The sequence below is a fragment of the Pimephales promelas genome, chromosome 16 (genome assembly GCF_988280905.1).
Source record: "Pimephales promelas chromosome 16, fPimPro1.hap1.1, whole genome shotgun sequence".
Lineage (NCBI taxonomy): Eukaryota > Metazoa > Chordata > Actinopteri > Cypriniformes > Leuciscidae > Pimephales > Pimephales promelas.
This window is the reverse complement of record NC_142784.1, coordinates 2,805,073-2,821,252: the sequence shown is the minus strand read 5'-3', so window position 1 is coordinate 2,821,252 and position 16,180 is coordinate 2,805,073. Positions and strand designations below refer to the sequence as shown.

The 16,180-nt window shown below is 41.0% G+C and overlaps 1 protein-coding gene across 1 annotated transcript in view; it reads right to left on the bottom strand.

Moving 5' to 3' along the window:
• The window catches only part of axl (AXL receptor tyrosine kinase), a 60,268-nt gene extending 44,975 nt beyond the window's left edge, over positions 1-15,293 (bottom strand). Inside the window, exons 1-4 of the mRNA XM_089120880.1 lie at positions 14,695-15,293; positions 4,231-4,429; positions 2,835-2,935; positions 2,484-2,666 (exon numbers count right to left, since the gene is read on the bottom strand). Of these exons, the coding sequence (XP_088977006.1) occupies positions 2,484-2,666; positions 2,835-2,935; positions 4,231-4,429; positions 14,695-14,857 (646 nt within the window). The 5' untranslated portion in view covers positions 14,858-15,293. The remainder of the gene's footprint in view (positions 1-2,483; positions 2,667-2,834; positions 2,936-4,230; positions 4,430-14,694) is intronic.
• Between the last annotated feature and the right edge of the window lie 887 nt (positions 15,294-16,180).

Below are 16,180 nucleotides of genomic sequence, written 5' to 3'. Positions count from 1 at the left end.
TAAATTATCAGCAAAAGTTTTTAAAGTGAACTACTCCTTTAAAAACAGAGACACAGCCGGATCATTTCCAAAATGACCAACACTCTCTCCAAGTTAGCATCTGGTTTAAGACATGCGGTAAATAATGGCGCAAACACCAGTACATTGACAAGCGCAAACCTTAGTAATGATTCATTTAAATACACTCCTATAAATTGTGTCTGAAAGGGGAACTCCTACAAATGTGTTTGCAATACGGTCGGCTGCAAAAATAACTCTGTCCATTCATACATTTTTCACTGCTTGTCTTTAGTAAATCCTGACAGTAAATTTTGGTTACGTAAGGATAGTGTTTATAACACTGGCAAACACCACTAATAATAGCAGCCAATAATTACAGTGTATGGTGTTACCGCATCATTATTACATACTGAAGTGTGTCGAGGGAAATGTCCATGTGTTCTGTCCGTCAATAGTGTGACCACATCAGTGTAATGCAGTGTGTTTTCATCAACTTACACGTTACAATGTGTATAGTATCTATTTGAGCCTTAAGTTTGTCCTAATTTGGCTAAAATCCATAGGCGAAGGGTGAACCAACTCTTTCCCCAGCATTACACAAGCTCTGCCTATCTCATGTTAGACATAAAGTCTATTTAAGACAGCACTGGCTATGAGCAGCGTTGGGGAAACCCATTACAAGTCACTTGAGTTAGGTAATCAGATTACTTTCTCCAAGTAACTAATAAAGTATAATGCATTATTTTTAATTGTATAACAAAAATCTGTTAGTTTTTCAAATAAGCAACTCAAGTCCCTTTGTTTTCCCATTTACTGACTGTAAATGTTGAGAGAAATCAGGGGTAAGTGCAGAGGCGTTTTGTGTAAACATGATGTTTATTGTGGTTCTAGATTAATGTGAGCATTTACTCATCTCCATGCACAACAACTGACCCAGTATTCCACAAAAAATGAATAAAAACTAGCTCAGCATATGATTAAATATGTTAAATTACACAAATATATGTTATCTCACTGTCTCTGCAGCTCCAATTCAACCTTATAAATAAGCAAAAGTGTCTTTAGATAAACATTACTTTTGTGTTTTTTTGTTCCAGAGTAATATTCTTCTACAATCTGCTAAAGGTTTGTTTGAGCTGCGCCCTCTACTGCACAGGTGTGAATCTGCGTTTCATTCAGCCTGAGGCTTATTTGGGTTTTTTTGACAAGCAAGCCCAGCCCAGATGAGAAAAAGTAACGCAATTGTAACGCAATGCATTACTTCCATGCGCGCTCATAATGGAAGCGGTGCGGTCGCTGTGCGACGCGCTCGTTTTTCCATGCGCGTCCGCGCCGCGTCGGTTAATAACAGTTTCAGATGCAGCTTCAAATGTCTTTAAACGACACCAGACGATGAATAAGGGTCTTATCATGCGAAACGACGTTTGTAACGTCACGTGATACGTAATTATGTTCAAAAGGTCACGGGCGACGTAGCCGGAAGTACAGAGTCAGTGTTTACAAGTTGAACGCATAGGTTGAACGTAAAACTAACTCAACCGCCGTTTATGAAAAAATTAATTAAAAGGTAAAACAACGATGTCGGACGATTTTGATTCTGTACTTCCGGCTACGTCGCCCGTGACCTTTTGAACGTAATTAGGTATTACGTGACGTTACAAACGCGCCTCACAGAATGGAGAAAGGCTAGCATTTGTCCTTAGAAAAGTTAAATTTTTGGAATAAGCTTTGAAATAAGCGATCGTTTCGCATGATAAGACCCTTATTCATCGTCTGGAGTCGTTTAAAGCCCTTTGAACAGTTTGCACTGAAACTGTCTTTTGGACCTTGAACCGTCTGGTTCCCATTGAAGTCCATTATATGGAGAAAAATCCTGGAATGTTTTCATCAAAAACCTTAATTTCTTTTCGACTGAGGAAAGAAAGACATGGACATCTTGGATGACATGGGGGTGAGTAAATTATCAGCAAAAGTTTTTTCAAAAGTGAACTAATCCTTTAAAAAAGACGTGATAGCTGATTCGAACGAGTGATGTTCGACGGTGGCGTCCATCTTTGTAATGTAGGCTACAAAATCTGCTTCAAAATCCCAGCGCTGTCCTCATCGTGTAAAGCCCGCCCCAACGTTTCTGATTGGTGCCGCGATTTCGACGGATTGGAAATGGGCTTGGATGAGCTCTTTGCCAGACTAACTTTCAGAGCAAATCTAAATTTGCCAGAAGTTGTCTGGGTTTTCCCATGCATAGTGTTTGTGTAAAGAAACTGCTTTATCCGTTCTATATTTACCCTTGCATTGTTGCTTCAGAAACTGTCTGTGGCACATCATTCAAACCTGAGGTTTTGCCAACATTTCATTGGTTAAATATTTGCTCACAGACAGACATCAATAGTGATCAATAAGTATTGATGGAAAAAAAAGACGGAAACACAAGGATAGCGACAAGGAATTTGTTGTTAGGAAAGCAAAGTTGTATATAACAGTACCTGAGAGATGTAGCGTTGAGGGCGACAGGGATATGGGGTCCTCCAGGTTATTGAGAGGAGCCCCGTCCTGTAGCCAGATGACCCGTACAGGTTCAGGAGGACCATGAGCCTCACAGTGCAGACTCAGCCCTACATTGGCCACTACTGACAAATGGTGCGGTTCCACTGAGAAATGAGGCAGACCTGAAGGAGGAAAAAGAGGATCCATAGATGTATCAATAATGTGCTATAGAGGACTTCCCAGACTCCCAAAGTTGGTTTCCACCTCTCTGCACATATAATCCCATCACAAAACCTATGTGAATTTAAAGAGAACATTACATTTTAACATACACTTAAGAAAGGTAATACCTTCTACTTGGATGTGCCCCTCAGTGGATAATGTCACCTCTGAACCGGAGTAAACCGCGCACTGATAGGAGCCCATATCCGAGAGCGTTACCTCCTCTATCCTGTGAGCAGAAAGTGGATCCTTTTAATCTGACAATTATAGCCAAATTTTTATATATTCATGTGACTTTTCTCTCGTTGTAAATTTCAGGTTTCAGTTTGATCAGTGTGTGTGTTCATTGGGGATTGGACCATAAGCTATTGTACCAATGAGCTTTGTACCAAGATTATTTAAAAAATATATATATTAGGGCTGTCAAACGATTAATCGCGATTAATCGCATCCAAAATAAAAGTTTGTGTTTACATAATATATGTGGGTGCACTGTGTATCATTATTTTTTATATATAAATACACACACATGCTTGTACATATTTAAGAAATACTTTAATGTATATATTGTATATAGATATATACGTATATACAATGTATAATGTATATTATATATAAATATAAATATTTTTTAGATAAATAATATTTTTTTTCTTGAATATATACAAGCATGTGTGTGTACTTATATATATATATATATATATACATATATATATAAAATAATTATACACAGTGCACCTACATATACTATGTAAACACAAACTTTTATTTTGGATGCGATTAATCGCGATTAATCGTTTGACAGCCCTAATATATATATATATATATATATATTTGGTCTGGGCATTATTCAGTGTTGGAGGTTACAGGTAATACAATTGTATGTAATGATGGTAGCAAGTAAAGTAATATATTACTTTTAGAATTTATAGCATAATACCCCAGATAGCAAACTGACATTGAATCAACGTGGAAATATGACATCGAAACAACGTTGATCTGACATTGTTTTGCTCACCGAATTAACGTTGAACCAACGTCAGACGCGTCATTCTTTCAAAACTAACGGAAAATCAACTTGAAATCAACGCGTTGTTTCAACGTTATGAAAGCAAACCAATTTTCGATTTTCATTTAGCTTTGAAGAATGCCGCGTCTGACGTTGGTTCAACGTTAATTCGATGAGCAAAATCAACGTTGTTTCAATGTCATGAGAGACGTTGATTCAATGTCAGTTTGCTGTCTGGGACCCTAGTTGCTTTATAAGCAACATTTATTTTTATTTTTCTGTGTACTGTATCTATCACGTTTCTGTCCAAAAATTCAGGATTTAATGTAATTCAGTCCTTTTATCAGACATTAATGCAATAATATACGCGATATACATACTATATATCTTACTATATAATAATAACGCTAGTTACCAAAGTAATGGAGCCAACACCAATCATGGACAGAGGAAACAGAAAATCCAACTCACAGTGTAAATGTCCAAATTAAACACGATAAAGTCAGCATTCCTACTTGAGTTTACTGATAACCAGCCAGCTGTTTTCATCTTCGGGGACCTGCATCTGGTTGAGTTCAGCAAAGTGCAGCGGTTGTCCCTCCCTCAGCCAGACCACGTCCAGGTCCACCCCGTCGGCTCGCAGGACGCACTGGACCTCCACCGCCTTCCCAAGAGAGGAAGTCACATTCCCAGGGCTCTCCACGAAGCTTAGCCCTGCGCAGACCATGGAAAACTCATCAAGTCAAGTCCAACACTTCAGCTCACACAACCTGTCCATTAAGCAAGTATTTGGTCATTTGAAATATACCATAGTGCTAAATAATAAGCCAACTCAAGACTTTTGCATGATACGCTCAAAAGTACGTCAAAGCACTACACTGGTAAATGACCACAAAACATGGTGCTTTTCTGGACATGCAATCTGCTGATGTTTGAAGAGCTGGTTATCATATGGAAAGGGTCGGTTCATCCATCAGAAGATTAAAAAAAAATCTGGAAGAAAACCTTGCTAGGTTCATTGTTATGCGGTTGTAAGGCTGTTTCTCTGTGGGGCTCAGTGTTTCCCAGACCAGGGGTCTCATTTATAAAGCGTGAGTACACACAAAACGGGGCTGGAAACGTACGTACGCCAGTTTCTAGGGCTGTGAAACGATCCAAAATAAAAGTTTGTGTAGTGTAATTATTTTGTATATATAAATACACACATATAAGAAAAATGTAATATATCAAATATTTATATTTATGGACAATATTAATTTTGTAGAAATGTAAAGTATACATGCAAATATTTCTTAAATATATACATGCATGTGTGTGTATTTATATATACAAAATAATTATACACACTACACACACATATATTATTAAAACACAAACTTTTATTTTGGATGCGATTAATCGCTTGACAGTCCTACAGTTTCCACGGAAAGGTTATGAGCTACAAAAAACAAACTTGACGGGAGAATGTGCGCACCTTTAAGCAAACTTTGAGCCGTGCGTACGTACGCACAATCTGGAGACAAAGGGAATTGGCGACACAGATGGTGAGCTGGAGTTAAATGTCTTTTTGGTCACTTTTAGACCGAAAATCTAAAGAAAATTATACAGAAAGAAAATTGCCTACAAATATAATTTGACTCACCATCAAGCCTACCACTGGAAGCAAACATCCATCCCTTCTTAAATGTCCACGCAGCGAGCGCGTTGGGCCGTTTAGTGAAACTGACGCACATATAGCCTATAATCTAACGGCAGATGAAGTAAAACCATAAATCTTCATGAGTCCTAATTATACAGTGCATGTTCACAATAACAGTTTAAATAAATGAAACAATGATTTAAACTATGTTTTACTTCTGATATAAACATTTAGATTAAATATGCCATTCTCATTAATGGAGTTAGACACTTAAACTACATTAAATCATTACAAAAAAAATTATATTCAATAAATAGAAATATATATTTGTTGTGCATGCAATGCTTTTGAACACTTTCCCTTTGTGTTTTAATGTTTTAACTAGAGATAATTGCTAATCATGATAATAGCAGATTTTCTGAGAAAATATTTCCACCCAAATAATGCACAACCATGTCTATCTGTGTAATAAAGCTTCAGGAGAATGAGGATCCATTTGCAGTTTTATTATAATCGTCGTTGTACAGTCAAGGTCAATCACCAGCAAACACAACAGTAGAGATAAGGCAACTCGTAATCCAGAAACAGGCATAAGATCAGGGCAGGCGGCAAACTCACATAAACCAGTCCAGTAGAGAATATAGTTCAGGGCAGGCAGCAAAGAATCAAGATGAGAATAAACAGTCCAAAAGTAATCCACGGGAAGACAAGACACAGGAAGAAACGCTCGGAGTTGATCACCAGGGTAGATACAAAACTTCGCAATGAGAGTGAGTCTGAGAGCACCTTAAATAGTCCACTAATGAAAGTCAGGTGAGAGGTAATCAGTGCTGGGTATGTGGGAAATGTAGTTCAAATGGTTTTAATATTCAGGAGAGAGTTCCCTCTGGTGGTGAGCAGAAGGAACTGCGGGAGTCTCGTTTGTGACAGAGCCTCCCCCCTGCGAGCGGCTCCTGACGCGAAGAGGCGAACGACGCCGGGGTCTTCCCCGAGGTCGAGGGGCCGGTTTTTCCGGGTGCATCCTATGGAACTCAGTCATGAGTGTGGGGTCGAGTATGTCCTCTGCATTAACCCAGGATCGCTCCTCTGGTCCGTATCCCTCCCAATCCACCAGATATTGAAGGAGTCTGCCCCGGCGTCTGGAATCATGTAGATCTCGAACCTGATATGCCTCCTCGCCCTCCACCAAGATGGGTGAGGGGCCCTGGTCACCGATCTGCTTCTCCTGCTCCTCCTCCTCCGCTCTCGGACCACCAGTGGGTTTAAGAAGTGATGTATGAAAAGTGGGAGAGATACGATAATTAGAGGGTAATGCCAAATGAAAAGAAACTGGTGTAATCTGTTTAACAATTTGGAAGGGACCCACATACCTGGGACTGAGTTTCTTGCAAGGAAATCTGAGGCGTAGGTCTCGAGTGGATAACCAGACCCATTGACCGGGAGTATATTCGGGGTTGGGGCGACGGTGACGATTGGCCTGCAACCTCTGTCCCCTGACAGCATGTAGCAAGTGGGTGTGAGCCTGATTCCAGATGTCTTCGCTTCTCTGGAGCCAGTCGTTGACTGAGGGTACCTCGGTAGGTTCCCCTGACCATGGAAATAGGGGAGGTTGGAAGCCCATTACACATTGGAATGGGGTTAGTCCGGTGGAGGGTTTCTGGAGGGAGTTCTGTGCATACTCAGCCCACATGAGGAATCGACTCCAGTCTGCTTGGTTCTGATGACAATAGGATCTGAGGAACCGGGTGATCTCCTGATTGAGACGTTCTGTTTGACCATTCGATTGTGGGTGATATCCTGAAGTGAGGCTAACGTTGATGTTGAGTTGTTGGAAGAATGCTGACCATTCTCTGGATGTGAATTGTGGCCCTCGATCCGACACAATGTCTTCAGGAAGGCCATAAAAGCGAAACACAAAGTTACACATGAGTTCAGCAGTCTCAAATGCTGTAGGCAACTTGGGAAGTGGAATTAAACGACAGGCCTTGGAGAAGCGATCTATGACCGTGAGTATTGTGGTATTCCCATTGGACTTGGGGAGATCGGCAATAAAGTCTAAGGCAAGATGGGACCATGGTCGGTGAGGAACTGGCAATGGTTGCAGTAGGCCAGATGGTAACTGTCTGAGATGTTTGCTTGTGTTGCAGATGACACATTCATTAATGAATTTTATTGTGTCTGCCCGCAAGGTTGGCCACCAAAAGCTGTTCTGAAGCAGGTGAATAGTGGCAGCAATTCCAGGATGACCGGAGCTGAGTACGGAATGAACTTGGTGTAGCACTTTCTGACAAAGATCCTGAGGTACAAACAGTTTGTCGGGTTGGCATTCGGGAGGAGGGGTCCTTTGTGAATTGGTCTGAGTAACCTCTGTCATGATGTCCCACTGAACTGGGGCCACAATTAATGACTCTGGAAGAAGGGTTTCCTTGGACTTAATGGGACTCAAACCATCATGTTGGCTTGATAAGGCGTTTGCTTTGGTGTTCTTTGAACCGGGACGATAGGTAACAGTGAAGTCAAATTGTGTAAAGAAGAGAGCCCACCTTGCTTGTCGGGGATTTAGTCTTTTGGCAGATCGTAAGTATTCTAAATTCTTGTGGTCAGTCAGAATCACAAATGGATGTTTAGACCCCTCCAGCCAATGACGCCACTCCTCCATAGCGGCTTTCATGGCCAACAATTCCCGGTTTCCGACATCATAGTTCTGTTCGGCTGAGTTAAGTTTGAGGGAATAATAGGCGCAAGGATAGAGCTTGGATGGGGATCCGTGCCGTTGAGAAAGGATGGCTCCAATACCCGTATTTGAAGCATCCACCTCAACTATAAACGGAAGTTCTGGATCAGGGTGGTGGAGAATGGGAGCAGATGTGAAACGTGACTTGAGTTCTGCGAAAGCCTCCTGTGCTGTAGTTGACCAGGTGAGGTGTGAAGAACTTCTCCTAGTCATAGAGGTTAAGGGAGATGCTACCGAGCTGAAGTTTCTGATGAAGCGTCGGTAGAAATTAGCAAATCCCAAAAAGCGTTGTGATTCCTTTAAAGTTGTTGGTAGAGGCCAGTCTAGAACGGCTTTGACCTTCTTTTCGTCCATGGCAACACCCTCCTGACTGATGATGTAGCCCAAAAATGACGTGGTAGTCTGGTGAAATTCACACTTCTCTGCTTTGGCGTATAACTGATGATCAATGAGTCGTTGCAATACTGTTCTTACGTGTTGCACATGTTCCTCGTAGGTGTTGGAGTAGATAAGAATATCATCGATGTAAACAATGACCCAACGATTAAGCATGTCCCGAAAGACGTCATTGATGAATGCTTGGAATACGGAAGGACTGTTGGACAGCCCGAAAGGCATAACCAAATATTCGTAGTGAACAGTGCTCGTAGAAAAGGCTGTCTTCCATTCATCACAGTCCCGGATGCGAATAAGATTATAGGCGTTGCGGAGGTCTAGTTTGGAAAAATACTTGGCATTGCGGAGTTGTTCTAGCTCAGCTGGTACTAGAGGGAGGGGATATCGAAACTTGACAGTGATGTCATTGAGACCCCGGTAGTCGATACAAGGGCGTAGGCCCCCATCTTTCTTCTTAACAAAGAAAAAGCCAGAAGCTGCAGGTGACGTGGATGCTCTGATGAACCCTTTTGAAAGTTTCTCCTCAATGTAGTTCTTCATGGCTTCTGATTCGGGTTGTGATAGGGGAAAAATTCGACCCTTAGGTGGTGTTGTCCCTGGTAAAAGTTCAATGGAACAGTCGTTTGAGCGGTGAGGAGGAAGTTCCATAGCCTTGGCTTTGCTAAAAGCCTTGACGAGGTCAGAATATTCAATGGGAAGAGTGGGGAAAAGAACAGGTTCGTCCTTTAGTGCAACGCTCTGAATGGAGAGTGAAGAGCTGCCATTTAAACAGTTGGAGTGACATGACGGGTCCCATTTTATGATTCGACCTTCCTTCCATGAAATGAGGGGATTATGTTGACGTAGCCAGGGGAGTCCAAGAATTACCGGGTTATGAGGTGATGTAATGATGTAGAAACAAATTATCTCAGTGTGAAGGGTCCCTGTTTGTAGTTGAAGGTCCACGGTGGTGTGTAGAACCCTTCCATCTCCGAGAGGCCGCCCATCTAGTGCTTCCACTGCCAATTAAGAGTTGCAAGAGATTAGTGGGAGTTTTAGTTGTTGAGCAAACTCATGAGACATAAAGTTCCCGGCTGCTCCCGAGTCTAACAGAGCTGCTGTAGAAATATGATGGCCCTCTAGAGAGACTATTATAAGTACTTTGGTACAAGAACTGGAGTGATGAGCTTGAACACAGGGACTCACCGAAGAGGAGTTACGAAGAGGTGGTCTTGTAGGACACGAAGCCCTCAGGTGACCCGGCTGACCGCAATAGAGACAGAGATGTTGACGTATGCGGCGTTCCCGCTCTTCCGGAGTCAGATGAGTATACCCGAGCTGCATGGGTTCAGTTTGAGACAGAGTGACTGGGTTTTGTGTGCTGGCTGGTACCGTTCTGAGTGGACGACGTGAACGGATCAGATTGTCAATCTGAATGGTGAGTTCGATGAATTGATTCAGTGTTTTCCCTTCGTCTCGGCAGGCCAGTTCGGATTGCAACTCCAAGTTGAGTCCCTTGCGAAAGAGCAGTTTGAGCGTGCTCTCTACCCAGTCAGTTTGTGCTGCTAAAGTACGAAATGTCAATGCATATTCTGCTGCGGTACTTCTGCCCTGACTCAATGCGAGTAGTTGATCATCAGCTCTCATACCTCCCTCTGGGTGTTCAAATACTTCCCGGAATCGTTGAAGAAAGATTCCAAATGATGGAAAAGCAGTACCATCTTCTTTCCAAACCGCCGTTACCCACTCCAATGCCTTGCCAGTGAGGAGTGAGCATACCAAGGAGATCTTGCTGGCATCTGTGCTATACATAGCTTGTTGTTGATCAATGAATAATGAACATTGTAGTAGAAATCCCTTACTTTTCATTGGGTTACCATCAAATTTATCAGGAAGAGCCAGACGTGGGTTAACTGTGAATGAAGATGGTGGAGAGGTGTCCACATTCCTGTTCGGTTGAGAAGGTGCAGGGTTTGGAAGAGACATTTGCAAACGCTGCAGTGTCCTGACAAGCTCCTCTGTTACTGTTGTTAAATGGGTTAGCTGATGTTGATGAACGGCGAGTTGATTGGCTTGAGTGGAAATCTCTGTGGATATTTGAGCCAGAACTGCTGGATCATGTGATGGCGAAGTTTTCTGTAATAAAGCTTCAGGAGAATGAGGGTCCATTTGCAGTTTTATTATAATCGTCGTTGTACAGTCAAGGTCAATCACCAGCAAACACAACAGTAGAGATAAGGCAACTCGTAATCCAGAAACAGGCATAAGATCAGGGCAGGCTGCAAACTCACATAAACCAGTCCAGTAGAGAATATAGTTCAGGGCAGGCAGCAAAGAATCAAGATGAGAATAAACAGTCCAAAAGTAATCCACGGGAAGACAAGACACAGGAAGAAACGCTCGGAGTTGATCACCAGGGTAGATACAAAACTTCGCAATGAGAGTGAGTCTGAGAGCACCTTAAATAGTCCACTAATGAAAGTCAGGTGAGAGGTAATCAGTGCTGGGTATGTGGGAAATGTAGTTCAAATGGTTTTAATATTCAGGAGAGAGTTCCCTCTGGTGGTGAGCAGAAGGAACCGCGGGAGTCTCGTTTGTGACAATCTGCTTCCATTAAAAATATAAATCAATTAAAAACACTTGGCCAGTGGAAAAGATTGAGAAAATCTTTCTTTGAAATGTATTTAACACTCTTTGATTTATTTACTCAAAAACAAAAAAATTTGCTAAAAAAAATTTAAATAATTTATTGTGATACACATCTGTATTTCATATTTTCCTAACGTCTTGTACCGTTAAACTTGGTATCACGTGGATGAAAAATCACATGCAAATGATATGCAGATGAGGATATGCATATTTAAACTAGGCGTTGAAAGCTCCATATATGGTTATTTCGGGGAGGAGACACATTTGCGCACAATCTCCCGCTGACTGGGAAATATAAAGTGAATTCTGCGCAGGTTCTGGCGTACGCATGGTTTTATAAATCTGAATATTTTTGGCTTTCGGGCACACGTAAACTTTTAGTAAGGATCCTGCGCACAGTTTCATAAATGAGACCCCTGGTCCTTATCTCACACACTCTCAACATTAAGCTGAGTCCAGCAGATGGGCTAAAACCACCCTTCTTATTAGGGATTTCTATGAGTTCAGCCCAAAGTGTGAATGCTGTTCTTATCCTAAGATGTGTCTCAGGCCCTCCATTTAAATCTAAATCTCCTGTACTGAGATACAAGCGAATCCCATGAACTTATCAGTCTAACCTCCCTTTCAATGCCAGTGGGGTAGTGTATGTCTGTGAACTGATTTAGTAGGCGAGGCATTCAAAAACACAACCCTCCCTGGCATGGATTTTTAGGATGTGAATAAGACGGAAAGACTGCAAATGGTCTCTGTCAAACATCAGCTTGGCCACGGTGGTTCACTTTCCACTGGCTCCACGCACGTCCATCTGCCTGAAGAACTGGAATGTTTTAAATTCTTCTGTCAGCATGGAGTGGATAACAAGCTCGTAGTCGAAGCCTGAGAGATACCAGAGGCGTGTAATCCAGCCAGATCCATGTAGTTTAGCTTCGGATGATGCAACTCGTTACGAATTCCTTCTGGCTTAACTCGATTTAAAAAAGGAAAAGTTGCCAGCCACCACTTTTTGATGATTTTCACCAAATTTTCATGGCCCCCAGAATATTTTGTTGTATGAATATCTGAACATGCAGAATATAAAAAAAGAAAGAACAGACCCTCTGCTTAAAAAAAAAAGTTTTATTATAGCTTCATGCATTCATTTTTTATCAACTTTTGAATGTGGGTATGAGTTTCATTAAAAAAAGCAACTTTTTCAGCAAAAAGCTGCAAAAATCAGCACCCCTACCGTACAACAGTGAAAAGCGTTTTCTCACAAATGACTGAAATTTCCATAAATGGCGGGGGAAAGTGTTAATAACTCAAGTTTTGGATTTTCAGACACTGCCCTGACCCTTAACCTTTGACCCTATGACGATTATTTCACCCAGTGTGAAATGGCATCCAAAACACCAACACAACCATCCCTCTTCTAAGTACACTCTAAAGAATGCTGGGTTGTTTTAACCCAATTTTGGGTCAAATATATAGACAAACCCAATGGTTGGATTAAAAAAATGCAATTTATAAATTTAACCCAATAGCTGGGTTAGTCCATATTTGACCCAAAATTGGGTTAAAATAACCCATCATTTTTTAGAGTGTAGGCCTGCTTTCTCAAAACAAGAAAAAGGACTGACTTTGGGAAACTTTGGCACACTCAACACAAACACAAAACTTATACATTTAAGTTAAAGGATTTTTTTGTTTGTTCAACATTCCTTCAATGCATCTAGAGTCTGTTTAAATATGAATGGGCTGAACAATATGTTCCATCTTTCAGCGAAGGTTTAGGGGAACACACACACACACACACAGATGTGAGTCCCAAGTTGATGTTTAAAACGAGGCCCACTAAACCCCCGTCATAGCTAGTTCTTATATATTGCTATAGCGGCTTTTAGCTTCACTAGCTCTTTCTAACATCTCTCCTGTTGTGATGGCCTGAGTGTGGCCAGTCGACTCTAACCTCAACTCTTGTTGTGTGCATGAAGCTTCCTTTTAAATAAAGTCATCCTTTTTATGTTCCTGATGTTGCATATTTTCCTAAAAAACTGTGTATTCATCAAGAAGAAACTTCTGTATTCTTGTCTATTCAACAAGACAGCTCCAAAGACAACTAATATGACAGTTTAGCAATGAATAACAATGATCAGTTTGTCGAAAATTGTATATTTTAGTCCATGACATATCTGTTTTGAGTTTTGAGGCCAACTATACATTATGTTGCCAACTAAAAGTTGACAAATTCAATGCAATAAGCAAGATTTCCTTGCATTTTTCGTTATAGCACTTCCTCCAGTCCAGTGTTGTCAAATGTTATGGTGTTTCTCTCATCAGTAAAAACCTGTCAAAGACAACTACTACCCTCTCCATTGTCGGCCCAGTCTAACACAAATCACTTTTTCTTTCCTCCTTTATGTTTTCACTTGTCTCCTCATGTGGCTTTTTATTTCATTCAATTCATCCATCCCTTTTGCCCTCAACCCAATCCATCATTTCCCCTGTCTGATTCAGCATGGCCCCGAGTCACATTCTTTGTGAAATCCCTCACCGGTCCCCACTTCCACACATTATCCACACTGCGTGTTTAGGCTGCCCGTCTTCACAGTCTGGGAGATGTGATGGGAGAGTTTGATAAGTGTCTGAGATTCTTCGCTCAGTTCTACAGCACACATAAAGGCCACTCATAGACAACTTTGAGTTTGTTTCTGGTAAACACTTAAACACACTATCAGTGTTACAAACAACTTTTACACATCCTGAGGAAAATGTAAATGATGCAAAAATCACACATGATGCAGTGTTGTTGTTGCTAGGATGGCTAGTTGCTAAGGTCGTACAATGTTGTTGTTGTTAGGGGGTGGTTTCTTACGAACCTACTAACTCAAAAGAGCCCACACTCAACTCTATAGGATTTTCGTTTCTCAAGATATACCTCAGGCCCCTCTTTCCATGTAGGATTTAGTTCTGCTCTGTCAGATGAAAACAGACACATTTTGAAAATTAAAATAATAATAATAATATCACACAAACTTCTAAACACTAAGCAAAACCGGTGTGACATAAATAGAGCAAAGTACTTAAATGTGTTCAAGAGCGAACTACATAGGCCTAATGTGTAAAGCATCTTTCACTGTTTATTTGTTTCTGACATCAATGACATGCACTGAGGATGTATGAGATCTATGCTGTAAGGGCCCCCAAAAGTTTTAGGACACTTTAGTCACAACATATTTTCTTAGAACTGTATTAGTTTTTCTGAATTGCAATTATTTGCATTTTCCATAGGCCATTTAGTGACTATAAAAAGTTCCCCTCAAGTTCACACTGCAGAGTAACCACAGATGTAGACGTGTAACGTTAGTTTATATTTAACATGTTCATATAAAAAGCCTCACAATATTTATCTTCACCTTTAACACTTGTTTTCTAATGCAATGACATGCAAACATATTTAAAGACTATTTATTACTTTTTTTCAGACCTCTGTTTAACGATAATAGGCCTACTAATATTCAATCGTGGTGAAGCTCAGGAAACCTTTGAAACGTAAATGCATTGACTTGGAAAAGTTTTGAATCCACAAAAGTCTCGTAACGTTACCTGACACACGCTCCGCGGACCCGACGCGAAACACGAGCATGAGTAACACGGTGAAAAGCTTCGAGCCGGTCATTCTTCTGTCTGGTTTGGGCTTCAGGTTCGGGTTCGGTGTCGTGTGGGTTTCGGTGGACTCAGATCGCATCATCTTCATCATCTTCATCATCGCATCGCTCCAGCGCTCCAACTTCCCACAGATGAGCGATTCAGGCAGATTCCTTAGTCAACTTCAAAAAAAGCTTCAGAAGGAAAAACAGGGAAAACTCGAATCCTCAGGATCAAAACAGTGAAGCTGTCAGGTCGTCCCCAAAATTGCCATCAAAATCTGTTTCCAAAAGCAGTGTAAACTTTTTTTTTCTTCTTCTTTTTTAAGCTCAAAAAGTGTTTAGTAATCCTGAACGTGAAGTTTTGAAGCCAAAACCAAACAACCTCTCGAGAGTTTTCCAGCCAGTCAGAGTTGTTATCTTTGGAATCACGACGCGTTTTTTAGTCAGAATTTCCCTTTGCCTCCAAAACTCTCTCCCATCAGGACGCCTTTATTCCCCTTCAGACAAACTCACATTCCTCCACTCAACTTTTGTCCGTCTTTCTCCTCCTCCTCCTCCATCTCGCCCTCCCTCTCAGTGCTCCAATACACAACAACCCCCTTCACCTAGACTCGACCAAACCTACGGACACACTAAATATAGATAAACATTACTTTAAATCTTACGGAGACTGTCTAAGAGTCGTTTTATTATGACTAAAGTTGAAGTTTGCCTGAAAGAAAGTCCACACTCCTCATGACGAAATAAGCTCACTATGTAAATCCCAAATGTGTTATTTTATATTACTCAAAAGTGTAATATTACCCCAGTGATCTAGATCTGCTGTGCACCCGAAACTTTGATCCGAAACAGTCAGTATTGTAAAAAACACTATATAAATAAAGGTGAGTTGACATGCACACTTGACTAATAATACGCCATCTTAACTTGTGTTAATTTCAGTCTATTCAGAGAAAATATTCCAAAAATTCATGAATCACCTTTACAATATTGTATTTCATTGTAAACTGTTTTACAATTATTGGCAGATTTTTGAAACTGAATTACAAAGGCACATCAAGGTTTTGAAGGTGAATCATGTTAAATTATATTAATCTGTGGAAACATTGAATTCTTTAACCTCAAGCACAAAATGGCTTCGCAACCAAATCCATGTGAGCATCTTTGAAGATCACATCGAGTATAAAAGTAAACACACTACTGTGGCTCTGTGTGTCTAATCTCTTGTTTTGTCATTTGTTATGTCGCTCTCATGGTTATGTCTGCGGGTGAGCGAGTACAGAATGCTCATACGGGGCTTGGGAAACAGGATAAATATGGGTGAAGTTTGTTTGGGTGAACGCAGAGAGAGTGTAAGATAAGTGGGATTCACGCACCCTTCATGAATAATTGATTCCTTCTTTTTCCCAGGAAAACGCATGGGATTGTTGTTGTGCTCTCAG